At 40.9% G+C, this 27,627-nt stretch overlaps 1 protein-coding gene and 1 long non-coding RNA gene across 13 annotated transcripts in view; one reads left to right on the top strand and one right to left on the bottom strand.

The window, feature by feature from the left end:
- LOC310682545 overlaps window positions 1–4,006 on the top strand; it is a 32,372-nt gene extending 28,366 nt beyond the window's left edge. The window contains exon 4 of the long non-coding RNA XR_014513972.1: window positions 3,458–4,006. This is a non-coding gene — a long non-coding RNA (uncharacterized lncRNA). The remainder of the gene's footprint in view (window positions 1–3,457) is intronic.
- Window positions 1–27,627, bottom strand: part of ST18 (ST18 C2H2C-type zinc finger transcription factor) — a 185,699-nt gene that overhangs the window by 52,256 nt on the left and 105,816 nt on the right. For all 12 annotated transcript variants that reach the window (XR_014513872.1, XM_083450973.1, XM_083450972.1 and 9 more), the window contains 3 exons: window positions 17,970–18,024; window positions 14,204–14,234; window positions 1,702–1,880 (listed from right to left, as the gene is read on the bottom strand). Coding sequence is in view for 11 of the 12 variants with exons in the window: in XM_083450973.1 (XP_083307099.1) it covers window positions 1,702–1,880; window positions 14,204–14,234; window positions 17,970–18,024 (265 nt within the window). In the remaining variant the exon portion in view is untranslated. The remainder of the gene's footprint in view (window positions 1–1,701; window positions 1,881–14,203; window positions 14,235–17,969; window positions 18,025–27,627) is intronic.

The raw sequence follows: 27,627 nt of genomic DNA, 5'->3' as shown, positions 1-27,627 counted from the left end.
GGAGCATGAAGCTCCGCCACTGAGCTAGGCGTGTGACACCAGCCAGGAGGCACAGTCCCATTTGTCCTCTGCATATTAGGCTGTAAAATCAAAGACAGGTAGGGAAAGAGTGTGGTTTGCCCATGTGCCAATTCTCAGAAAAAGGTGCTCATAGTGTTAGACATTAAGATGAATAACTGGAAGCATGATTCCGAGCAATGTGACCAGGTGATCTCACCCCCAAATGAACAGGCCAAAAAGTAACTTTTCTAGGGGGCAGATTTGATTGTGTGTGTGTGTGTGTGTGTGTGTGTGTGTGTGTTAGAGAATTTTCTTGAATCCAGTCATCAAGATTGATTGACTTGACATATAGAAGTATTGTGAGCCTAGACAAAATATTAATATTACTCACGTATTAACTGCTTGTGTTAAATGTTGGGAAACAAACAACATTAAATAATGCAGAGAAAGAAGCTGCTTCTCTCTCCCCCTGCCCCCCGGTATGGTTATAATAGTGGCAGATCTCCTGAGCGCATGTGTTTTTCAAAAAGCTAGTGGACTGTAAGTGTGGATGGATTTCCTCCATTCTTATTCATAAGCCTTCTGTGGATTGGCTGTGCCAAAAGTTCACCTTTCTTCATTTGTGTTTTCAGCACAGTATTGTATAATTAATTTCAACTGTGGTGCCTATGCAATTTACTCTTGCCACAGCTTTCCAGCTTGTTCTTCCATTTATTAAGGTTCAAGAGTGGAGCTTGCCCTTCTGTCCTCCTGTTCTCTACTCTCCGCAAAAGTAATGCCCATGAGCAAATTGGGCGTGTGTGTCCCCCCCCCCCAATTTCTTTCTTTCCATACAGTAGTGTGCACATTAGCATCAATAATCTTTTTAGGCAGTGGAGAGCTAATACAACCTGAAACTGATATGGATATTATCACTTAAAACTAATGCTGACCCAGATTTTAAGAAAAAGGGATTAAAATCTAACTTGATACCTTTGGTTGTCATTGCTCATGCTGGCTGGGACTGATGGGAGTTAAAAGAACAACAACATCTAAAGGGTCACAAGTTCAGATCAGTGCTAGGCCTACTCAGAGTAGACCCATTGAAGATCATGGACATGATTAACTTCACTAATTTCAATGGGTCTACTCTGAGTAGAACTTAATTGGCTACAAACCATATTTCTATTTATTTCTCAGTCTCATTATTCACATTTTGTTCAAATTATCTGCCTTTTATTGCTAGTGCCCAGTGAGATTATTCTACCCTTTGTTCTCTCAGGAGCATTAGCTTAATTAATAATAATAATAATAATAATAATAATTTCAATTGTATCCTGTCCATCTGAATGGGTTGCCCCAGCTACTATGGGCAGCTACCAACATATACATTAAACATTAAAAAGCTTCTCCATCCAGGGCTGCCTTCAAATGTCTTCTAAAGGTTTTATAGTTACTCATCTCCTTGACATCTGATGCGAGGATGCTCCACAGGATGGGTGCCACTACTAAGAAGGCCCCCTGCCTGGTTCCCTGTAGCTTCACTTCTTGCAGTGAGGTACCACCAGAAGGCCCCCGGAGGAGGACCTCAGCATCTGGGCTGAATGATGGGGGTGGAGTTGCTCTTTCAGGTTGCTCTTTCAAGGTCATTTAGGGCTTTGAAGGTCAGCACCAACACTTAGATGCTTTTTACATTCCTCTGGAGCCACTAATATTTGATACCTGCTTTGAGATCATTGCTGTTGTCTTGCAGGTCAGTCTTGTCCTCATTTTCCCCTTTGCCTTCTACACTTGGACTGTAGTGACGGGGTTTCATTAACAGAGACTTCCTTTTGTTGACTGGAACACCCAAAATCTGCTCTTCAGCTTTTCTCTTCTTTGCCATAGAGCTTTTGTAGGCACTGCAGTTAATGAGAGAACATCAAGAGAGAAAGAAATGATTGTAAAATACATTGCACAACTCTTTTGTTTTGTTTTCACGAAAAAAAGAAAAATTATGTGGACTAGTATAATAGCAGTTCTAAACAGCTGGATCTTTTGTGTGTATTTGGTTTTAGCTGTTGGAGCTAAAGAGCGCAAAACACAGATGAACCCCTCCACACCATTTCTTTTCAATTGCTACCAAAAATCTGGATACATATATTTTTAAAGCCTGAATCAACCTTAATCTTGAGTAAATATATGCTAATCTAAATATATGCTAATCTACTCTGTTCTGGACTAGACTATATCCACCCAGGGGATAAGAAAAGGTGTATAGCGGTTTGCTAATTCCCTGAAATAAAAAGAGCTGATGTAAAAATTGCACTACCAGTTACATGTGTCAACTTTGTTCCCTTCTTTCCCGTAAAAGGCTTTTGCCCTGCAATAGCAGAATCAACTGTGTTGGAATCATGGCCACCATTTTGCATTAACTACAATGCAAAGTACCTAGAGGAGTTAGGGAGCATTGTCAACAGAGTGTAGGGGAAAATACTAACCACCACAAAAAAAGGTGGTCAATAAATAAAATTCTTCATAGTGGTCTCCCCCCCCCAAAAAAAAAAGAGTAAGAAGATTATCTTAGGGGAGTTTTCTGGGGGGGAATGTTTTCTGATAAATTTCAGGTCCTCATTTCTGTTCTAGAGGACTGAAAGAACACCCAGAATAGATGTAGGGGCATACAGGTGAAAGAAAGGGAGAGACCATTCTGCTGCTCAAGGTGAAATCTGCTTAAGACGATGTTGAATACAAGTCATGGCACTCCACCTTAGATTGACTGTTGATGCAGAGATTGGCTGGATCCAGTCTCTACTGGTGGCATACTCACAGGACTGAGTCTCCTTCCATTCCTTGTCTGTATACCTAACAGATAGGCACAGATAGGCACAGACTGTGTTCGCTGGAACCAAATGTATTGCTGGCAATGTACAGCTGTACTGTATCTCACTTTCCACAAGATTATGCATCTCGGTCAAATGGGTGTTAACAAAATCTCCCAGTGACAAGCATTGCTTGGATGTGACTATGTAATGAACTCTGTTTTCTGAAAAGTCTGTTGTCACCTGTTGCAAAATTCTACATTCTCTCTTCTTAATTTTTGCATAAACAATAGTCATTGTCGGTGGTTCTCTCCCAGTTATGCAATATGAATAATAGCATTTATATTATATCTGTCACAGATGAAAAACTGCATTTGTGGATCAGTGTAATCCACTCATTGGTTGCTGGACCCCAGCTCCCCTAGGGAGCATGACAAATCTACATGATGCCCCTGGTTACCAGATTTTGCATTTGGCTCATTGATCTAGCTGAAAGATTTGCAAAAATCCCTGTCTCCAGACAGCTCCCTGTTGGTTACACATATTATGAGGCTCAACAGCAGAAATTAATCCTTCCAAGGTAACTTATGTGCACTAAATTGGCTCCAATTGTGATTGTTTTGGATGGTAGCATATGACTAACTTAAGCTTTTTGCTTCTTCTTTTTTTAAAAAAAGCATTTTGGCAAGGCATCTTCTTGGCAACTCACCATTGCAAATATGAAGGACATGGAAACAAATGTGAAGATCTGCACTACTGAAGAAGTTACAGTACAACCAATGTGCATCTTAAATTGTGAACTCGCTTGATCTGCCACAATGCTGCACAAAGCATGAAACCAATATAATGGATACTTTCCAATCCTTCAATTTAAAATGGCTTAGGTTTATGCAGCATATTTATCTGTTGTAACAAAGTAGATGCTGAAATGCCACAATGCGGTAATCATAACAATATGGTAATGCTATCTGGTGTACATATTACAGGAGTATGCAGAATGCATGTGAATAATAATTAGTTGCTACCAACATAATTAAAGTCACACACCAAGATTTTTTTCTAAGTATTCCTTATGCACACCATTTCACTCTAAACAATTAAATTTGTTAGTTGCTTTGCTTTGCCAGTTAGGTTAGCAAGTTGAAACAAGGCAGTGGATTACGGCTATTTGCAGTGTGGATACATGAAAAATATTTGTAACATAATTAATGGAATGTTTAAAGAGGTGTCAGGGACGCGGGTGGCACTGTGGGCTAAACCACTGAGCCTCTTGGGCTTGCTGATCAGAAGGTTGGCAGTTAGAATCCCCATGACAGGTGAGCTTCTGTTGCTCTGTCCCAGCTCCTGCCAACCTAGCAGTTCCAAAGCATACCAGTGCAAGTAGATAAATAGGGAGCGCTGTGGTGGGAAGGCAAACAACATTTCTGTGCACTTTGGCACTCATCACAGTCCTCTGTGCCAGTAGCAGTTTAGTAATGCTGGTCACATGACCCGGAAAGCTGTCTGTGGACAAACGCCAACTCCCTCGGCCTGAAGTGAGATGAGCGCTACACCCTATAGACGTCTTTGACTGGACTTAACCATCCAGGGATCCTTTACTTTTATCCTTTTACCTTAAAGAGGTAGAAATATTTGAAGTCTTGAAAGTTCAACTAATTTCATGGCCTCATATTTCTAACAGGGTTCAGCAAACAGCCCCACCTCAATCTATCCTGTGGCATCTGGATCGGGGAGATTCACCCAGTGCCACCCATTCCACCCCAGATCCTTCCACAAAACAATTTAGGGGTGGGGATTTTTAAACCCTATATTAACAAATAGTTAAAATAGGATTTTTTTAGAGTCTGGGAATGAGCCAGCACTGTGCAGGACTGGATCCTTCCTGCAGGACAGACTCTTGAAAAGCAGCACCCACACCCTATAGGGGTGTCTCTACTCAACAGGTTTCAGGCAGGAAAGAGAGCTGTAGCCCACCTTCTCCTGAGAAGATGCAGCTGCAAGTCAGGTATGTCCTGGAGCTTTTCCTGCAGTTTTCCACCCTGCCTGGTTCTCCTTCCTGCCTGATGCCCTGCCCCCTGACACCCAGGGGGCCCTGGGCTCCTCCAACATGACTCACAGTGGTCTGTGTGCACCCAGCTTGTCCAAGGCCCAAGGTCCTCTGAATGCATCCAATTTGGCTCAGGATCTGCAGCTTGGCTGATTCCCCAAGTTCTAATCCAAATCAAAATTCTTGTGAGGTTCTACTTTGTGCACATCAGGGGCTGCTCATGGACTTTGATGTTAGGCCAACTTGAGCAAAGCTTAAACTGGGCAGACCTCAAGACCCTCTACAAACACATTGGAGTCTCTGGACTGGTCTTATATTCCCATGCAGATAGGGTTCTTCTATTCCTACATCACAGTAGGCATCATGTTACTCAGATAGCATGTGGGCAGGATGTGGGCAAAACAAAATGACTCAATTTCCTTCCATTTGTGAGCATATTTTTTTTAAAGGGAAAAAAATATATTGTTCAGTCCCATCATTTTAGTCACCCCCTTCTGTACCTTTGCAGCTCTACAATATGCTTTCTATAGCTGATCAAGTAAACACTCACAGCAATATAACAAATAATGCTTGAGAGAAAGGGGAAGTAATATAAGTTTTACTTTGTATCTGAAAATTGTAGAATATACATTTGAAATGGACCAGAATTTATTTTTTGTCAGACTCATTGTCTGAAGGCAATGCACATTATCTGATCTATAGCTGATTCTGATTATTCATACTAATTACTTACACTAGGAATGGCTAACCCCCAGTTCATGAGCGAGATATGTCATTTCTCCCCAAACCCCACCAACTTTGGTGGAGGAAAAAGGGATACGATGGGGTACCATCTTATTCCCAATGCTATTTAACTCTATATGAAGCTATTGAGAGTGATCATTAGGAGGTTTGGGGCAAGGTATCAGTATGCTGATACTACCCAGCTCCGTTTCTTTGTAATATCTAAATCAGGAGAGGCTGTTCAAGGCCTGGACTAGAGCCTGGACCCAGTGGTAGGCTGGATGAGGGCCAACAAACTGAGTCTTAATCTTGGCAAGACAGAGGTGCCATAGGTGAGTGGTTGCAGAATCTAGATAATTGGGCAATTGCCGGCTTTTGGAAAAGGTCATACTCCCACTGAAAGTGCAGGTTCACAGTCTGGGGGTGTTCCTAGATTAATCTCTGTCACTAGAGGCCCAGGTGACCTCAGTGGTTAGTAGAAGTTTTTACTAGCTTTGGCTGGTAAAACAAATTTGGCCATTTCTGGACTGGGATATCCTGACCACTGAAATAGCTGCCCATGCACTGCTAACCACCAGACTGGATTATTGCAATGTGCTTTATGTGGAGCTGTCCTGAGACTGCCCTTGACCTTGCAGCTAGTGCAAAATGCAGCAGCTCTACTGCTCACTGGGGCAGGATATCACCATCATGCTATGCTGTTGCTGAAAGAATTGCACTGGCTAAGTTCAAAATGTTGATACTGGTTACAATCTCCCCCTCCCCTTTTGATACGTTTTGGTCCTCATTTCAAAAACAAATATAAACCAAAGCCTCATTTTAATTATTCTTAGAAAATTCTTTAGTCCTGAAATTATGAACTGGGGGGAGGGGGGATGAACTGTAAAACACAATCCCATGGAAAGCAGTTGGATGGTTTCTGTACAATGTGCCAAGGGGTCATGAGGTTAGAAAAGTTTTTCTCTCTTTGAGATGCATACACATGCATTTGCAAATATATGTCAAGCTGTAGTTTGTCAAACAGTAAGCCTATAATTTAGCATCCCTATTACTCATCTCATAAATTCAACCTCTAATAGTTTTGTTGCTATTTATCAATGGTCTGCTTGTTGTCATGGAACACTGGTTCAGCTGTCAAGGTTATTGGTGAATCAGAGTCATAAAATGGATGGATATTTTTTTATGAATCAAGAGTGAATATAACTCATTCTCACAATTTCTGATATGAGCAGACTTCTAATGAAATAGTGGTACAAGTCAACTTTTGGGACACGGGAGACATTTTTGCTAGGCAATGAAATGAACCCCAAGGAGGTTAAAAACTAAAACCAGTGACTTGAAGATGCCAAGATGTTTGGCACCCATAGCTTTTTTGTGTGAAAGTACTCACTGGTACAGAGTGCCAGCACTTCTTTGCTGCGATTTTCTCAATATACAAGTACTGGCACCTCATATTTTTATCATCTTAAATAAAGCACTGGTTGTACCAACACATGAATCCTCACAATGGAGTGGGACATGTCTTTCTCTAGTGCCAGCCTAATTTTTTAGGTGAGAGATAATTACACTGAAATCCTTTTGAGTCACCAGTGAATAGAGTTTGACCTGAATAGAATTTGCTCAGATATAAAAGTACTTAAGCTAAGAGTGGGTGCAGATATAGGCTAAATTACCGGTAGATACAGGGAGCTTTAATATGTCACCAAACCATGTAGGCTATTCAGGAGCAACTAGTGTGGAGGTACAAGGTGAAGTCAGGCCAATTCAGGCAGAAGCACCAGATTCTCTCCGCTGGTGTGTCCAAGATGTCCTTCCTCAGTGCTGCCCTGCTCCATCATCAGCCAAGTATGTGGCAGTGATACTGATGCCAGGTGGTCAAATCTGTGGTGCCATCCCCACTACCCATTGCTCTTGAGCCTAATACACTGAATGCATATAAAGTTATGCAGACAAAGTTATCAGAATGGTAGTCTGATGAGTATACCGTGAGTTGGGTTGACAAACAATTCTTGGGATGTTGTCAAAGAAAAGACCAGCACCAAATTTATAATGTTACGCATCTGCAAGCACTAATATGTATTGATTGGCTACTTAGCCAATGGTTCAGTACTTGGAAATCTCAGGCCTGAAAGCCTCCAGGGCTCTTTATCAGTCCCTCATCATTCTTGCTAGGTCAGTCAACTAATCAGCCTCAGGGTACTACTACTACTACTGTTTAATGCTAGTATTTATGTTTTATCTTTTAATATAGATATTCATCCATTTACTATCCACAGCAACATAGAACTAGTTCCTCTTCAAGGCTTGCAGCTATTACTTTAGCTTATGTTGTCCACTGAGTACCCCCCACCCCTGCAATAGAGATAGTGGTTTGGCCAGTTATGGTACAATAGGGCTATACAACATGATTTGGAGGAGGGGTAGTCAAGATGGAAGAAAGGCTACTACTCAGCAAGAATAATGCTCTCTCCATCCCAACTGAAGTCCTGAGGAGGAGTTTAGCTTAATCTACTCTTGTATGACGTCAGGGCAAGCACGCTGACCAAACATAGATGAAAGGAGTATATATAAAGCGTTGGATGGCAATGAAGATAAAAGAGGGAAATCAGATTTGATTAAGACTAATTTTAGGGCAAAATAGCAGCATGAAGGTTATTAAAGTGTGCAAACATACAAATGAAAGGCTTGGTGAAGAAGAAAGTGAGATGGTGCTAGGACGAGGGGTATACATAATAACTCAGAAGAAAATATGTTATGATGTAATTGGAATCAGGCTGGAATTTCAATATCAAAGGGGCAGCTTCTTTTAAAATAAAATAAAATAAAATAAATAACATAGGAAGCAGGGGAGGTGGTATAGCCTTGTTGGGAAAAGAGAATTTATTAGTCCTTCTAAGAGGAGGCTGGGGAGGAATGGGTAATGCTGTTGAGTCATTATGCTTTGAGGCTGGAGATGTTTCAGACAGTAAACTAATGTTATAGGCCACCTGACCAAAAGGAACGATTCGACTGTGAAATGACTGAGGAAATAAAAAGAAGCATGTAAAAAGGACAGAATGATAGGAAGTTGGTAATAACCCAGGAGAAGGCATGCAGCTATAATGAAATCTATGCGTGCCTTGAGTTCATTGTGAAACATGGTGGGGGGATGAAACCTCTTTGGACAAACAACAAATGCACACGGCTTGCTAAGAAGCCTTAGGCTGCAATCCTAACCCCACTTACCTGAGAGTAAGTTTCATTGAATTCAATAGGGCACATCTACCACAACATTCTAAAGACTGCACTGAAAACAAGGTGCTATAAGGAACTAGGTCACTGCTTTTTAAAACAAGCCTGCCATTTTTTTAAAAAAAGTTGACTGAAAAGTTATAATATACCACGAGGACTATTGAGATTGGAGCATTTATCCTTCTTGAAGGCCCGGGGCTAGTAATTTCTTGGGTGTGGGGGGCAATGAGATTATTTTGGACAAGGCAATGGTATTTACTAGTTTATTGTTCCAGGTTTTTTGGTGTTTGGCATTTTACTATGAAAATAGCTCAAGAACATTCATTAAATTTTTAAATAAAATGTCTGGAACCTATTTTTACAATCTGGTGATAATTCTGTACTAATGAGGTGCTGCTTATTTTATTACAACCAAAAAAACCCAAAGGCAGCACTGTACATTAAATTGCACACTGTTGTCTTGGCTGCATCAAAGTTAACTTCAAAATTATTGATTCCTTTGTTTTGCCATGCAAGTTAGCTAAAAAATGAAGTGTAGGTGGTTTCAGGCATGACCCAAGACCAAGATTCAGCTCAAAAAGGATTTATTGGAACAACAACAAGAAGAATGACAAACAGGGGCACTTGCCTGGGATATATATACCTTAAGCCAGCCCAGGCAAAACACACACACCGCCTGTGATAGGTCGCCTTAATGCTGCAATTAGCGAATCACAACACTGGCCCTATCTCAGCATGGATTGGCTGCCTGCCAGCTACTAACAGTGTTATTGGAGGGTTTTAGAATCCTCTCTGTCTTTTGTTATGCAGATGAAGCTCCAGAGCTCCATGGGCCTGAAGGACTTGGCCTGCATTGCATGTGTACAGCCTGGCTTTGGTCTTCAATGCCTGCATACATAAACAAATAAGATGATTTACCCGTTTCATAAATTCTGTTTCACTCTCTATTTGCAATGAACTAAGACTGCATTTATCCAGACTTCCCACTTACTTGGTTGGTCTAGGTACTATATATCTGTGGGCATGTGCAAAGCCTTAACAAACCATGACTATATTTTTACATTAAAAACTCTGAGGTGAGGCCTCAGAGGTACAGACCTCTGAATCTCTGGAAAGAATCCAGAAGGTAGAACTCTGGTCATTTATTTATGAATGGATGGCAACCATAGTTGGAATGGATGTTCAGTATCACTGAACATAGAACTTCCCCACTTGGAGTTTAATCATGACCCAGTCAACATCCCATGTACAAACTAACACCCAATGTGCTCAGAGGATCCCACCACCTCTTACACAATCATATTTGCTCAAGGAAGTGGTACACCATCAGTGCAGGCAAGTGGCTACCATGTCATGTGTGCCTTAACCTGCATGTCAGAAAATCCTGCAGATCAGAACTCCTATCTACTAGCAGTAACAGAAAAGGGTGTCATCAATTTGTCACTTTACTAGATAAGGCTATTAGAATTACTGGATGTTATCAAAACTGTATCCCTGGCTTCTAGATATAGCTAATTAAGGAAAGATTTAAAAGATGGACAAGAAAGAAACAAGGGAGGATCCCAAAAGGCTGCAGGCCTATAAAGTTTATTACAGTAATGGTTTAAATTTATAACTGGTTTAATTAATGATGATATGAATGGTTGACGTACAGGATATAGTAATAAGGACAGGTGAATTTTAGCATAAATCCTTTATTAACATCATGAATGGCATGCAATGTAGAGTAGCCTCATTATAAATACCAGTGCTCTGTACTGACATAACTTCAGGGTAAAATACCAAAGTATGTAATTTACCACACAGTTTACTGCTTTAAAATGCCCCCTGTGACAACTCCAAAAATGTGAAAAGCCATTGTGTTTCAGGTCGAGACCCCGAGACCACCCCCTCATTGATGAATAAGACACAAAGACACGGATATTAGGTTAATGTTATTGGGCAAATTTAGGCTACAACTTTATTGGCTACAGAATGTAAGCAGTATTGGGTTAGGCATTGGAATTGACCAGACTATATCTGACTCCTGCCTGTCACGCAGGGAGTCCAGTAAGGGTCGACCACCTGTAGGAGGAGCCCCGTTGATGAAAACCGACTCAAGCTCCCCCTGGGTTCCCGACGGGGTCGTGGCAAGGCCCTAGCCCCGCCCTGGGCTTTGGACCAGATCCAAACCCCCGGATTCCTTTAACGGAATACCCTTAAAGCTTGGAGGGGCAGGTGATGGCCACACCTCCCTTCCCCCAACATAAGATCAACCAATGCCGCAGCAGAAAGCTGAGAAAAGAGTCCGCAGAGTGAAGCCAAGGAACTGTGCGAAGTGATTGAGGAAGCCAGCCAAGAGGAAGCTCTCCGGCTCGCGCCACAGTTTAAATGGGCCCTGGCCGCACCCCTCCCAGCCAGCAGATTGGCTGGCTGGCGAATGACGTGGCTGGGAACCTCCGGGTGACGCGCGACTTCGTTCCTCATCCCTGTACAGGAGTGGGTGGCCATGTGGTCCACCACAACTCCTCCCCACTGGGAATTGGAGCGGATTTGCCAAACTGTAATAACCCAGCTCAGAATGTGACATTGTCCAGCTTGTAATGTTCACTTGGTGGGGGGGACTATGTTTCAAGATTCCTTGTGCTTTGAAGGCTGAAGACTGAATTCCTCCAGTGAGACCATACAGGCTGAGGGACACCCCATCATTTCCCCATTGATTATCAGGAGTGTGAAATGAACTGGGTTTTTTTTGGGGGGGGGACACCTCCAAATCAAGCTAGGAAAGTTCACTCAATGCTACTTGGGGTACTTGTCTGATCTCATAGCCACATTCAACACATCAGCTGCCCACACAGTTGGCACCATTGCTGGAATGCTTTAAGGCAGCGATAACTGCCTCCTCCCAATTCACCTCTCACTAGAGATGGGGGATAAATTTGATTCAGTTGACATTTAAAGGCGAACCTACCAAATTAGCATTTTCCAAAGAATACATAAACACAGCCATCCTTGAAATTTGCAGTTCTGTGAACTATGCAATGCTGTTCCACAGTCAAACAATGTGTACAAAAATTCATATACTGGGGTAAAGTGTCCATAAAATTGCACTGATTAGGGAAAACAGCATACCAAAAAACGGATTAGAATAGGGAAATTGCTTTACAAAAATGTGTATATTAGACAAAAATATATTTAGGAGAAATTCATAGTAAACAACACTCGTGAATTTGTATGAGGACTTTTTTAAAAAAGCAAACTGATGTGGAAATGTAGAGAACTGAGATTAAGATTATAAAAATAATAGAGTGAAATAAAAATTGACAGATCCACTCATCTCCACCTCCCACTTCTCAGGTGACGAATGGGGTTTGGTATTTCATGTCACCAGTTGCTTGGCCCAAATAGGTGGCATTCAAAATAAGCACTTGTCTTTCCCTGAACCACAGCAACATGATCCAGTGGTGAAACCTCCAAAATTAGGCAAGTATTTTGGCTCAGCTCTTGCCAGTGCCTGCTTAAACCATTTTCCTTTAGGCAAGCCTATCGAGGTATGTAGATGTTGATGTGTCTGAATATTTTTACTGTTGATTTCAATGATTTTAAAATGTTTTTAATTGTTATTGATAATTTAACTATTTCTTGTAAACTGCTTAGAGGTTTTATTACAATCAAGTGGTAAAAAAATAAATAATAAAATCATGCACCCATTTCCTAAAACCACCACCTGAGGTGAAGGATTCCGTTTTTGTTTCTACCTAACATGCTAATTTTGTATGTACAGAACATTCCCCCCCCCACCCCAATAGGGAATTTTGAATCATTTAATCCTCCCCAACTACCTGCAATCTGAAGTGGTAGAGTTCGGAAAAATATATATCACTCAATTCCACTGAATGGGCAAGCTGGCCTTGTCTCATAACCATGATGGTCCCTCGCATATTAATATGATATAATGCAGATTAATGAAGAATGATACCAGCACGTATTTAATCCCCTGTGCTATGAACCCAGGCACCAGTTGTCTCAGATAAAATATTCCCCCGAAGGGTGATCTATGCCCTAAAGTCTATGGAGTATGGCCAGATGTTCATTCTACTGCTGCAAGACTATTGGCATCCTTCGTCATGACTGATAGTGCTGTTGGCCTGCTGCCTCACTCCTTCTATTTAGTTGATTGTAGAAAGCGTGATAGGCAGCTGCTGCTCTTCACCATGGGATCAGAGTTGTGGGCCTTCATAGGATTCAATCCTGTCATTACTCACTTGCCATGAATTTGTTCATCATAGCATAATACCCTTGTAGAAAGGTGGCTCTACACGAAACACGAATATCCTTACCACAAATAGTATAAGCAAACATTTGAAACAGCTTAGCTATTGCTAAGAAACCTCTGTAAGGTTTAGCCAATACACACTGAAATGATGAAATTATGGTGAGATCCTCACACTTTTCAGGCCCTGCATAGGCATTCATTCCTCTCCTATTTCATGAGGGGAGAACCTGGACACTCATGCTAGTTCCACTGCCTTCCAACACATTCCTGTCCACTCATTAGGGCTCTGATCACAGAGGGAGTCTCCTTGGTAGAACAGGTTTACTGCGTAGTTTGATGAGGCAGTAGTGGGGTGAGGTAGGGTGGCACTGGAAAAGCCAATCTGGTGCTCCCACCACCCTGACCTTTCTCCACATTATCCTGGTTTACGGTGGTAATGCTGCTGTAAGTAGGCCAGGTCTGTGGCACTACTCCTTCCCCTCCTACTCCCCCCACTGGAGATATTTATTCCCACTAACTTCTGCTTGACATATTTAATAATCAAATAACAATAATCAGAAAAAATTTAAAGTGGCAGCCACCAGAAGAGGAGTAGTCCAGTCCATCTAGTTAACAGAACTGGAGTGTGTGTACAGCTGCCTACTCACAGCTCAGCTGCCTACTTACAAAACTGCCTACTTACAATAACAGAGGACAGGTCAAGAAAACATGAGAGGTCGACTTCAAACCCAGCTCAAGACATACACTGGAACTATCTGGGCTAGAACTTGAAGGTTAAATAAATTCCTTCTCCCCCAGCCAGTGCTGCCTAAAGCAGAGGCAGATTTAGGGCAGCACAACCAATTTCCACACACAGGGTACAGGGGCCAAGGGAGAGCCTGCCTGCCTCCTTCTCAAAGTCTTGTAAGCACTTGCCCAGCTTTGGCAAGCTGGAAGGCCACAGATTGACCAACCTGGACCTCTGTGAAGTTTTCCTCATACAAGAACCTCTTGATAGGTTACAATATTTTTCTGGTGAACCTTAGAAAGCCTAGAGGCACTTAAAAACAACAACAACTTGAATTACTGTGAACACACCATCTGTCCTGGCTATGTTTGTAAGAGATGCAATAAATGTGGGATATAACAGCACTTCTTGTGACAAAGCTGAAGCTTCTTGAATCTTACCTGAGCTCCTGTGCTATCGAATCCACGTGTGCTGTTGGTAAAAGAAGGGAAGACTGCATCAGTTTACATTTAAACTTCTCTGCACCTGCCTATTTCTGATGAGAGATGAGAACCTGGGAGAACACAGGTGACTCTTTATTTCTCCCTAACCACAGGATTATTGCTGCTCGTGGCAACTGCTAAAGTTGATGTTCAATTCCCATGGTTACTTATCTGTTAAAAAACAAAAACCCAAAACAACTCAGCACACAAGGAAGATGATCTTCAGCAGGAAAAAAAAGCCACTGTACCTTTCCTTCTTCTTTTTTAATTGGATGTGCAGTGAGAACATTTTCTTTTCCTAAGTGATAATTTGATTTGGGAATGAGGAAAGCTGGTGTTTACAAATACCTGCCCACACAAGGCTGTGCAGCATATTGAAAGAGCCAACAGGTGGTTCTAAAGATTACTCATGTTGCACAGGCAACATCCGTTGTCCCACTTCTGGGGAAATCCTGTTGCTCTATTAAGCCTGTGTGTGCAAGAGAGAGGCATTTTAAGCCCTAAATATGTTTAACTAGCTTGCTAAATGAGAGAGATCACCTTTTAAATGTTTAAAGAAAGTATGGCAGTGCATTAACTCTGATTAGAAACTGCTAAATGAAACCCAGCCAGTTAGTCAGTAGCTCCCTGCAGACTTGATCTAATGGAGGCTCACTACAATGTTCAGATATGCAGCAGTAACTTCATTATGCTGTTGCAATTACTCACTTCATTTGGGGATTGATCCTGATCTCACTGAAATGCTGCCAGGGGAAGGCAGGGTGGGCTCTTAAAATAATGTCTATCTATCTTTCTATCTATATCTTGCCCTCACCATTTCGGGCTTTTGTTATTCAAAGGCCTGTGGAAATTTTTGTTTTTTTTATGACAGTGAAGGGAGATTGGGTGATTTAAATCCCTTATTCCCTTGCAGTTGAATATATACAACATCTGAATGCTTTTGGCTGGTGGCAGGAGGAGTAATAGGAGTAAAAGCAACAGATTCAATCATCTCTGAAAAACAGCCATCTGCAAAGCAGCTCTGTGTTAAAACAAATTTTGAACAGTTATGTATTTCAGGAGGAAAGTTTTTGATCCTTCAGGGTGTGTCAAAACCTTGGCTCACCTTTAACTATGATACATTTATTTTGACACATCTCAGAGATAGATTATTTCAATTTTGTAATTTAGGAAAATAGCAAGCTATACACTGAATCAGACCACTGGCACATCTAACTCACTATTGTCTATGCTGGAAGCTGCTCCCCAGGGTATCAGACAGAAGTCTTTCCCAGCAACACCTGGAGATCCAGGGACTGATCCTGGGACCTTCTGTTTGCAAAGCATCTGCTCTACCACTGATCTGCAGTTCTTTCCCTATTTGAATAAAGACTTCCAGCTATCCGTTGGTGCAGTGATTAAGCAGCCAATAATTTTTTTTGAAAAATAGAATTGCTGAATACATTGTATTAGCCACAGAAAAATAGCCCAAATTAAGGATCCCATCACTATAACCATCTGCAAGCCACTTTGCTATAAGCAGCTTCTGTGTATCTTGGGTAACATTTAAATGACCCAATCTTGTGAGCAGAATTACAGCTTCCAGCCATGGAGTTGGCACCCCACTAGGTGTGGGGTGCTGAGACCCACATGATCAGCTCCCTCCCAGCAATATGGGTACAATGTGGGCACCTCAGTTCACAAGCTTGGGTCATTAAAATCTGACCCCCTGTATGTGTCACCCACACATATGTAAGGTCCCACAAATGCAGTAGGGAATGTTTCCCTACACCCCCCTCCCCCCATTTATTTATTTTTTACAATATCATGATTGTGATTCACAACCCAACAGTAAGCTAGAAGGAAAGCAGTATGGGCTGAGTTGCTCCAGCTATGGCATGCCTGCCTTCACTGTAGGATTTGGTATAATGGGTAATGAGAAACAAAATTTGTACATGGTAGTTAGGGCTGTATATAAATTAGTACATTATCCACATACAGGTTGTGATCATCCCTTGTGTAAGGATTGCTGTACAGAGTGAAATGAACACTTACTTTGTGATTATCTATTCATTACTTCCTATGTGGCAAGTGCTTTCCATATAAGAATGTGTGAAGTAGTTCTAAACAGTCTTAAATGGTCAAAGTGTTTCTCTTTGTTTGCCCAAAATGTTATGAGGAGTCATGGCTAGTTGGAATGTGGGCAAATCATAGCATTTAACAGCCCAGTCACCCCTTCTAGAGAAGCACAGACAACTTTACTACAGATATTGTCAGCCTACTGAGATAACTTTTACCTATAGTTACCTTCGTATGGGATAGTTTCAGCTGCCAGGGCTCCCTTGAAGCTATTATGGTCCTGTTTTGTCTGCTCTCTGTATAACAGTGTTTGTCCCAACGGGACTTTCTCTGCCCTGACCTAACTTGGCCTGATGTGACTTGATTTGCCTATCTTGACCTAACCTTGCTTACTTGACCTCATCTTGCCTACTGTGAGCAGACTTGACTTGACCTTCCATGTGACCCTCAAGTGCCCATGGAACAAGACAACAATGGGCTGTGCATTGCAGTCTACATAGATCGCTGGTTTTAACCTCTCCTGGTCCCCCATAGATACACAAATAGCAAGGATGCCTGTGAGATCAGATCTGGCTCTGCTATCTGAGTAGCTGACTTCCCATTCTCTTCCAACTCTGTGCTGCTCATAGGGCATTTCCACAAGTAGTGGTTGAATCATTTTTTGCTACTATTTGCTTAGGATATACACTTGATTTGAAAATGGGCTCATCTATACTGCATTAGCAACATTCATACAGGGCATAAGTAAATAGATACTTCAAAGGCACTTTAGAGAGTCATGTGTAAAAACACCCTTAGGGCATATGTGGTTAATTAATTGCACTGGCAAATTAGACTTGTTAGCATTACATCTAGTCATTTAAGTTTAGCTACAAACTTCATAAGTAAAATCTGCTTCAACTGGAGGTAAAATATCTCTATTTTATTTTACATATGCCCATTTCCCACTCACAATCAAGGGTCACAAAAAGCATTACCAATTATAATAAAAAGTTATTTTCCTTAAGGGGTTGTATGACTAGTCAATCATGTTTTCCAGATGTTTAGATCATTAAGGGGCCTTTTAATCTCAATATTACATTGCCATCTGTTCTTTACCCAATGAGAGAAAAACCGAAAGTTTAACTTTTTTATCGTACATTTGAACAGATAAATACAAAAACGTTAGGGACATTGCAGTGTTTTGGGATGGAAGCAGATCCAACTTTATATTGCTAAGGTTTTTTTGTTTTTGTTTTTCAACTTGCCAATAGCAGATTTGATACAACAAGAAGCAGACAAAACAGTAAAATGTATTCCCATGGTTTACCACAGTTTACATATAATTGGAAGAGGATCATTCTCGTTTGGGAGACAATACCTATTAAAATCACCGTCTGCATGTTCAAGCCCATTCTGCATCAACCTATCCAACAGCATTAGTTGGATTTTTAGATTATCTCTGTGAAATAATTGTACATTTGTGAGATTTTCTTTCCACCTCCACTCTCCCACACATCTAAATAACATTTCATTTCCTAATCTCTGCAGTTTGTGTCCTGGCTTGATTTAAAATGAGCCCTCAGGAAGGTGTAGACTCGCTGATGACACATTTGGGACCATGTGCAGAAATTTACATTTCATGGTGTGATGGGCACAGGGTCGTAGAAGGGGTCTTCTAACTCACCCTTGGTTCCTCTTGAACGTGTGCGTAGCTTTTTATCTTCACCATCTGCATCCATCTGTAACAGTAACAGAAAGTCTATTCACCATTGGAGGCGGTGGTGGGAGAATCGTTAACATGTCTTTACAAAGTTTCCATAGGCCAAGAACTTATTAATCTTGTCACTCAGATAAAATGCCATCTGTGAATAACTTTTAAGCATAGTTCAGAAGATATTTGTAATGGAAAAATATTTAATTAAGCAAATGCTAATTATTCCTTTTGGGCGAGTGCCAGTGTCTGCAAGCGATCAAGATTTATGTTCTGATCCCAATGAGGTTAAATAACTGCTGAGGATGGGATCATGAGAACATATGAAGAGCCCTGCTGGATCAGAGTAAAGATCCACTAATTTAGCATCCTCTTTCTCACATGCTTCTGTTGATGCCCTGTAGCAACTGATATTTGGTTGCATACTTCCCTGGAAGATGAAGGCTCCAATTAGTTATCAAAGCCAATGAAAAATTTGTCAGTCTAAGAATTTGTCCATCGCCTTTTAAAGCCACACAAGCACCACACTGACTAACACTGAATTCAATATATTAATTCTTAGGCATGGGCTCCACAGAGAAGGCTGTCCTGAATCTACTGCCATTCATATTCAGTAACAATAAATACTAGTGTTATGAAAGATGGAGGGGGAATCTCTTTGTTCACTTCCTACATATTGCACACGTATACAAATATCATGGTTTCCTCCCTCATCTTCCTTCACAACTAAAAAAAATCCAAATGCTTTAGCCTTGCCTCCTATGGAAGATACTCCTACCCCTTGATCATTTTTATTTCAGTTTCCATGGGGTCATACTAGTAGTAAAAGTGGATTTGGAACATCAACACATTGGTTCAATGGGAGTGCCATGTGCTAGTAAGCTAGGAATGGCATTACTAGAAATGCAGCATGTTTTTTCTATGGTCTGTGCATGTTTTTTCTATGGTCTATGTTTGTTCTAACAAAGCATGGAATCTGACGGAGACACAGCATGAAGTTGGTCAGTGAAGCTATAAATAACTCATTGGTGTAACTTCAAAGAGTCATTTTAGTCACCACTTAGGATGGATGAATCTCTCCATTTTGGTTTTTCTGCTTCTAATTTTTCTCATCATAATCTAGTTATCAACAATTCCACATCTCTGTGTGTGTGTGTTCCCATTTCAGCATTTTAGTGAAAATTTCTCCAGATTCACACATTTTTGCAAGAATTCTCCCCCAATATAATGCGATTTTATCTATTATTTTCACTAATACTTATGTTATTAGACTCCCCCCCCCAATAGACACATATGCACATATTTGGCAACATATTATTTGGCTAGAGAACTGCTTCACAAAATTCAGAAAAGTGTGAATTTTGAAGGATAGATGCTCTTTGTATCCAATTTTGTTGCATGAAGTGCAAATTAGGGAGTTTTGCATTAAAATGTATGCCAAACATCTTGAGAACATCCCATATCCAGGCTAAAGTCCCCACAACCAGCTGGCTTCCAGAAATGCCCTTTGCCTCCAAAGATGCCTTGGAGTGTTCAGCTGTTACCTAACTTAACTGTAAGCTTTCCCACACCTCCCTGCCAACTATGTGACTAATGCAACCATGTAACCAAATAAACCCCTAAATACCACCACCTCCAAATCCAGTGCAGAGTAGGTGGGGGGGGTGTGTGAAACACTGCTTGAACAATGTACAGTCAGGTTAAAAAAAATCCTAGGACTCAGCTACATTTGTAAATATAAAGTGCTTTATATGCGTGCTATACAGTCATACCTCGGGTTAAATATGCTTCAGGTTGAGTGCTTTCGGGTTGTGCTCCATGGTGACCCGGAAGTAATAGAATGAGTTACTTCCGGGTTTCGCCACTCGCACATGCGCAGACGGTCAAAATGACGTCACATGCATGCACGGAAGCAGCAAATCGCGACCTGCGCAAATGGGGATCCAGAATGGATCCTGTTCGTATCCAGAGGTACTACTGTATATAACACTGTGACACCAGATGGCACTGTGGAGTCCCAGCTTTTGCCAATGGGATTTCCCTGCATGAAGTTTACAATGCCTTTAACTGAATTGCTTTTGTGATGTGTGTAGATCCAGCCCTAGACAGCCCTGAATCAACTGGTGATCTTATAATGGAACAGAGAGTGGGCTGGTTGGATGCAAGAAAACAGTCATAATTGTATTGTATTATACGAAAATCTTAATTAATAATAATAATAATAATAATAATAATTTATTTCTATCCGCCCATTTGGCTGGGTTTCTCCAGCCATTCTCAGCGGCTTCCAACAAAAGATTAAAAATACATTAAAACATCAGTCATTAAAAACTTCCCTAAACAGGGCTGCCTTCAGATGTCTTCTAAATGTCATATAGTTGTTTATTTCTTTGACATCTGATGGGAGAGTGTTCCACAGGGCGGGCACCACTACCGAGAAGGCCCTCTGCCTGGTTCCTTGTAACTTCGTTTTTTGTAGTGAGGGAACCGCTGGAAGGCCCTCAGAGCTGGACTTCAGTGTCCAGATTAAAAAAGAAAAGAAAACACCCAAATAGGACCTTAGGGGACATAGTCACGGAATAGAAGGCCTGTGACCACACGCTAGATACCAGTGTCAATGTGCGTGCATTTGCAGACAGAGCAGCTTGGTCCCCTCACCCACATCCTGGGCTGGCCACAACAATGCTCCCAGATGCTTTATGCAGCTGGCAGGAACAGAATTGGCTACTCTAGATTAATCTTTTGTTCCAAAGATTCAACTGCAAAAATCAAAGAGCCACAAACAGCTATTTGGCTCCAGATCATAACACAGTTACACAGCCCACTAAGGGATATTTCACATTGTGGAATGCCCTCCCATCATATGTCAAGGAGATAAGGAACTACACAACTTTCAGAAGGCATCTGAAGGCAGCCCTATATCAGGAAGTTTTTAATATTTGACCTTTTATTATGTTTTTGTATCTGTTGGAAGTTGCCCAGAATAGCTTGGGCAACCCAGCCAAATTGGCAGGGTATTACTAATACCACTATTGTGGTGGCATCACTACCTCTGATTGCTGTGAAGGAGTATGGGTTTTGGAAAGGAAAAAGTTGGGGCAGAAAGATAATTGAAAGTTCTTCAATGATCAAGAGCTAAATATGCCAGCCAGATCCTTAGTCTGTCAAGTGGCTGAGCTAATGGACTGAAATGGCTGGTGTATGTTTTTCACAAAAACCCAGGAAGCAGCTGGATCCTCCTTGAGAGTTCCTAAGGGGAAAGGTGACACCTCTCTCCCTGCTTCAGCCAAGGATGATGTAATCTCAATCTCTGTGTGAAGAAAAGAAGCATGTTTTCCTACATTTATATCCTGCCAAGGGAGCCAAGGAAGTATATATTTGGTTCCCAGGCACTGACCAGATCCAGGTCTACCTTATGTCAGCAAGCTGGTGTCCTCATGTGCTTTAAGACAAACTGAAACAGGTGGAAAGATAGTTTTGAGCACTAGAAAGAACTTGGGGGAGGCTACCTCTCTGGGGATTTGATGTGGAACAATGGATTTCTTCTTTGTAGGATTGCTATGCTTTTTGTTTCTACTCAGCTAGTATATTTGTAATAAACTCAATACTACACCGTGTTTTTCAGTGATCTCACCAAACCAAAGTGAGTGGTTTCACTGTAACTTCTCCCTACAATCTTATATGGAAGGTGCACAACAATATTATGAAGTAGCTACACATGGAACGTGTGCAAAGGGGGGTAACCAAGATGATCATGAGTCTGGAAACCAAGTCTTATGATAAATAGTTGAGGGAGTTGGGTATGTCTAGCCTGGAAAAGAGGAGACTGAGAGGAGATATGATAGCCATCTTCAAATATCTAAAGGGCTGTTACATGGAAGATGGAATGAGCTTGTTTTCTCCTGTCCTGGGGGGTAGGATTTGAACCAATGCCTTCAAGTTACAAGAAAGATTCCGACTAAACATCAGGAAAAACTTTCAGACAGTAAGAGCTGTTCAACAGTGGAATGGAAGGTGGTGGAATCTCTTTCACTTGATAATAATAATAAACTTTTATTTGTATCCCACCCTCCGAAACCGGGGTCAGGGCGGCTTGAGGTTTTTAAACAGAGATGGGGTTCTTTAGTTGAGATTCCTGCATTGCAGGAGGTTGGACTAGATGGCCCTCAGGATCCCTTCCAACTGATAGAACAACTCAGTTCTATGATTCTATAATAATGTTGCTATATATATAGTGGCAGCATATGATAGCATGAACAACCAATGAAGTACAGTGTCCAAATGTTTATTTCCATGACATTAGCATGACCGTATTCCAGTAAGGTCAACCAACATCTGGGCCCGCTCAGTGTGGTGGGTGGTCACTGGATATACAGATTATATGAGAATTGGAAAGTCTGCTAGAGAAGAGGAGAAGTTTGGTTTTCGACATATTGACCTGGTGTTGAACTGGATATCCAGGTGGAAATAACAGCTAGGGAGTTGAAGATGCAGGAGTGTCTATTGGAGGCAAAGTTCTGGGTTAAAGAGTAAGGTCAGGTGTCATCAGCATATTCATGGGACAGTGGGTCAGGAATAGATAGTGTGTGCAGAAAAAGAAGCAAAACCCAGGAATGGGTCTGTGAGGGATCCCAAAGGAACAAGTCCCTCTGATACATGAACCCAATACTAATGAGTTGAGCAGTAGTCTGGTAAAATAAGGCCATACTATTTATTTATTTTTTTAAAAATATGATTCTAGGCATATGATGAAACAACTGCACAATGACCTCACAATTTGTTCAGAAGACAAAACCTCTGAGAAACTTTTAGTGATCACAGGGATCCAAATTGAAGCTGCTCCTACATTGGGTCTCTTCTATGTCACTGCATTAATATGTAGCACGGTTCATCGTGTGGTTTCACATTGCATGGATGTGCCATATGGCGAGGGTGATGTGTACAGTAGGCCTCAAATTTCAATCACTCACCTCATCATCTAAAAACAGTTGGGTAAACGATAATCTCTGCAAATGCAAATTTATCTAAATTATACTGTTAGCATGTGCACCAGTTTTTCACATTTACCCAGCAGCTTCTCTGCATCCTTTCTATTTGCGCAAAAAAGCAGTGGCTGTCTGAAGTGCAAACGGGGCTTCTAAGTATCTGCTGAACATGGATATGGATGGAGTTTGCTCATGACATTTGTTCCCTGTTTACCAAACTGGTTTTTGTTTAGTGAATGTATTTTCCTCCATCATATACAGAAGGATACAACTACATAATGTTGAGATTTATGGTTAAAGTCCGCGTGAAACAAGGGGATACATCCCTCTTCAAGATTGTGAGGAAGAATAAAGGGGGCGAGTTAACTAGCTGAAGATGAAACAACATTTGTGTGCCTCTCTATTTTCCCCCTGCTAATTATTACAGAGGGCTACATGAGACACAGAACATATGGTACATGACATATGACCCAGATAGCTCTTTACAGGAATAAACAAGCAGTCAAATGCTTGAACAGATTTTTGAAAATGTTATGCAAATACTTGAATAACTCTGTTGCTGTGTTTGTCTCATGCAATCAGAAACTAGAAATATACTATACTATATTTGCAATTTCCAGAAACTGAATGTCATATTTTCATCTGCTTGATTTATAGCTAATGGTTCACAACACAGCGATTAAAAATAAGGTGTCTGTTTGATCAGAAATGAAAACTTGCCCATGGTTGCTTGCTGCCATTCAAGCCTAATACAGGGTTGGTTGCAATGTGACTGCAATGGTAATGGGGAAACGTAGCTCTGTTCTCTGATGCTGAGTAGTGATTGAAGGCACTGACCTGCCATAGACTTATAATAGGGGAGCAGGTGTGGCAATGATGGACTTTAATTTCCTTTAATAAACCTTTTATGTGCCACACTTTTACTGCCATTCTATGCTCTCCAAGGTCCTGCACATAATAGGTTCATTACTTTTGATTACTATAGTCTATTGAGACAAACAACTCCAGAACACACTATATATTATGTTCAGTTAAACCAATACAGACTATTTATCCAATGTGCATTATTTCACCTGCAACTCTGCTGACAAAATTAACAGCCGCTCCTGTAAGCTAAAACTGTTTAAAACCACTAGTACTCCTTTGTCATCATTTCATAATAAATACCACACCAATCACTACATTTCTCTTTTAACTGTGTAGCAAAAAAAGGGGGGGGGGGACTGCCTCTTTTTAAGCAGCAGTTACTTGGGGTTTTATTTTGTCATGAATATTTAAAAACCACACAATGGATGAAAACCAGCAGCCAAATCAATATAGGTGATTCTTTCTATTGATTTTCTTTCTTTAGGAAAATCATTTGAATTTATGACAGATGTTTAAACAGATTAAGATTAAACTCGCTAAGGCCTGTTTAGTATGATGAGCATAGCACTGTAAACCCATCATCATGGGCTGAGGGTGTCTGTTGCATATAAAACAGTCCACTCACACACAACTAAAAAAAAGAGGGGGGGGAGCTTTATTTCTCAGGAAACTGGGTGTAATCCACATAGTACAACAACTGTGCAGTTTTCATTCATTTAAGTGGGTCTTTTGCAGGGCTGTCAAATGAACTTGAGGGATTATTCCTACTGCCTTTGATAGAGACTAGTGCAATCTTTTACTTGGTCTCCTCAGAAATTAGTCCCCTGGAGTTCAATGGGACTTACTTCCAGGGAAATGTCTACAGAACTGAAGCCTAAATTTCCTTCATATGATCTAACTTCAGTTACCTTACATTACCATACACCTTCCTAAAAAGGAAGTTGTTGTGAAATAAGCCACACTTCCAGGTAGGGCGGTTAGAATGTGGGTGGCACAACAACTTTTCATCATCAACTCTGGGAAAAATCTTTTATTTTTATGTTCAAAGGATATATTATTTTGCATTTAATTCAAGGGAGACTGGTTTACATCAGTAGCAATAAATATGGCATAGCTAGATGTCATCATGACCCAACAGCCCAATGCTCTCCTATATCCAGCATCCTCTCGCAATCCATGACAATTAATAGATAACTATTTCGTCCCATCACTTTAATTCTTAATTCTACATATTTGCAGAACATGTACTACTAGTACATAGAAAAGAATCAACTTACCATGACTCTTTGGGTGAACTTTATGTAGTACTGAAATTATTGGAAATAAAGAGTAGTCAGCCTCTCACAATATGCTTATGTCGCTACAGGATATTTTCCCAAATAAGGCCCATGTTTAATGGGAAGTTTCATTATTTGTACCTAATTTATGCTGCAGTGCCTGGGCCATTTGTTGCGGCCTCAGTGGGACTACTATGGAACATCACTGAGGTGGGCATCCCTTAAATAGCATGGACAGGAGAAGACAACCATGCATGTGTTCAGTCAACACATGGGAGGGTCAATGAGACAACCATCTCTTCTTTGCAGACCTCTTTTATTATTCCAGTTTAAACCAGGCACTGTTTCTTTGCTTACTGCATCAAGGAACAGATTTAGGCCTAGTTTTCTAGCCTAGTCATCCCTCAAATGTACTTTTCTATATGCAGGTATGAGTTTCTTTATGCATGTTTGTATGTATTGTATGGAGGCAGTGAGGTGAGCTCTATCTCCAGTTTGAAGTGGTACAGTCCAAGCTGGTTTACCAGCTTAGCAAGAACTTTGAGCGAATGCTGCAGTGATGCAGCCATCTCCATAATGGTCCAAATGCCACACTGGTACATTGTCCAGAATCCCATCTACAATTTCTTCCATTGCTCCCTAGAGTGGTACATGGCACCACAAAAGTGACCAGATGAATACCCTTCAAGTGTGGAGGAGAAAGCGGGATCATCCCCAATTGCCAAGCCCCACATCACCAACTTGCATGCCAGCTGTCCTCATATGCTCATCAAAGGTAAGAAATATTCTTGCTGCTCCCCCCAATAGTCCCTGGCTCACTCTGTCTGGGCTCACAAAGCAAGTTGAAAACTTCTATTCTGGGAAGTTATGCATAAGAGGAAAGTGTGGTGGAGGTGAAATAAGTTCAGTAAGATATGTCACGTCATGCACACCACAAGTTTAAAGTGTTCTGTGCTAAATTCTGAATAGGAAAAACAACTCTCTCCAGTAGAAATAGAAGAATTAGAAGAAATAGAAGAAAGTAATATATTTCACTAACATTGTGCAGAAAAAAGAAGACAAAAATCCAAGCTTACATGGCTCCTGAACAGGGCCGTCTTTACCTGGGGGTGCAAGGCACTTGGGTGCTGAATTCTGGAGGCTCGAGGCACCCGCCACTGAAGCTGCCTAAGCTCTTAACTATCTACCTGTTATGAAATAATAAATAATTTTGATCAAGCTAGGGAAAAAAAATACATATATACAGTGGTACCTCAGGTTAAGAACTTAATTCATTCTGGAGGTCCGTTCTTAACCTGAAACTGTTCTTAACCTGAGGTACCACTTTAGCTAATGGGGCCTCCTGCTGCTACCGTGCCACCAGAACAATTTCTGTTCTCATCCTGAAGCAAAGTTCTTAACCCGAGGTAATATTTCTGGGTTACAGGAGTCTGTAACCTGAAACGTCTGTAACCCGAGGTACCACTGTACCTAGGTATTACCGAAATGTATACCTACCATTTCACTAGAGGACTTTTGACTTTGTGCACTCATTTACCAAAGACACACCGTGCCAGCAGCGGCACTTGTCATTCACAATGGGGCGCTGGGCAGATCTTTGCACTTTGACAGCGCATATGCTAAAGACCCCACTCCTCCTGGAGGAGTAGACAAGTTAGTCTGTTGCATCAAAAACAAGGAGTCAGATTTATTGTCGCATTGTTTTCTGCAGAAGAGCTACTTCATCAGATACATGTTGTTTTTACTTTTATAGTACAGTCTCCACCTATTACAAGAAGCTTTTCTGTTCATTAGAAAAACAAACTTAAAATTTGATGAATACCACTGCAGGGAAAATTGTTTTATTTTATTGTTCAGGTTTAAGAGATATAACAGCACTAGAGTTTATATATTAATTTGAACGTTAATTATTTTTATGTAGAGTTTACATCATTATTCCCAATTTCTAAGTAAAGGCTGCCATATTAAGAATACTTACTGGGGTGCATATTTTGCAAACAGACATAAAATATATATTATGATTTAATCAAGACTTCCTCTAAGTATGTGTTCACACAATGGAGCATTAGAGTTCATTTGACACTAATGATTTTCATTTTAATAAGGCCTTCAAAGAGCTTTTATATTCGCTGATGACAGGTAGTGTTTTATGACATCTTAAAATAAAAATATTATGCTTTGCCCTGAGTTTCTGGGAAGAGCCTTCATATCGTTTTGGAGTGAAATGCAAAAAGATTATGTACAGTTAAGGACTCCCCCCCCCAAAAAAAAGTGTGCATTGTGGCTCTCCCATAAAAATCTATTTAAAAATGTTCATCTTTTCTTAATGGACAATATCAGACAGAGAGAGAGAGAGAGAGAGAGAGAGAGAAATACAAATGGATCTGCCTTGCTGATAGCAGTTTAAGCCAATAGGCACAATTTTGGTACCACTGAACTTTATACAGTAGCTCTAATAGCTTGAACCTACTATGACCTGTCTGCTTGTCTTAATTTTAGCCT

This window comes from Podarcis tiliguerta (genome assembly GCF_965153285.1).
Source record: "Podarcis tiliguerta genome assembly, chromosome: 7".
Lineage (NCBI taxonomy): Eukaryota > Metazoa > Chordata > Lepidosauria > Squamata > Lacertidae > Podarcis > Podarcis tiliguerta.
Note: the sequence above shows the minus strand (reverse complement) of the source record. Positions and strands in the feature narration are given on the sequence as shown.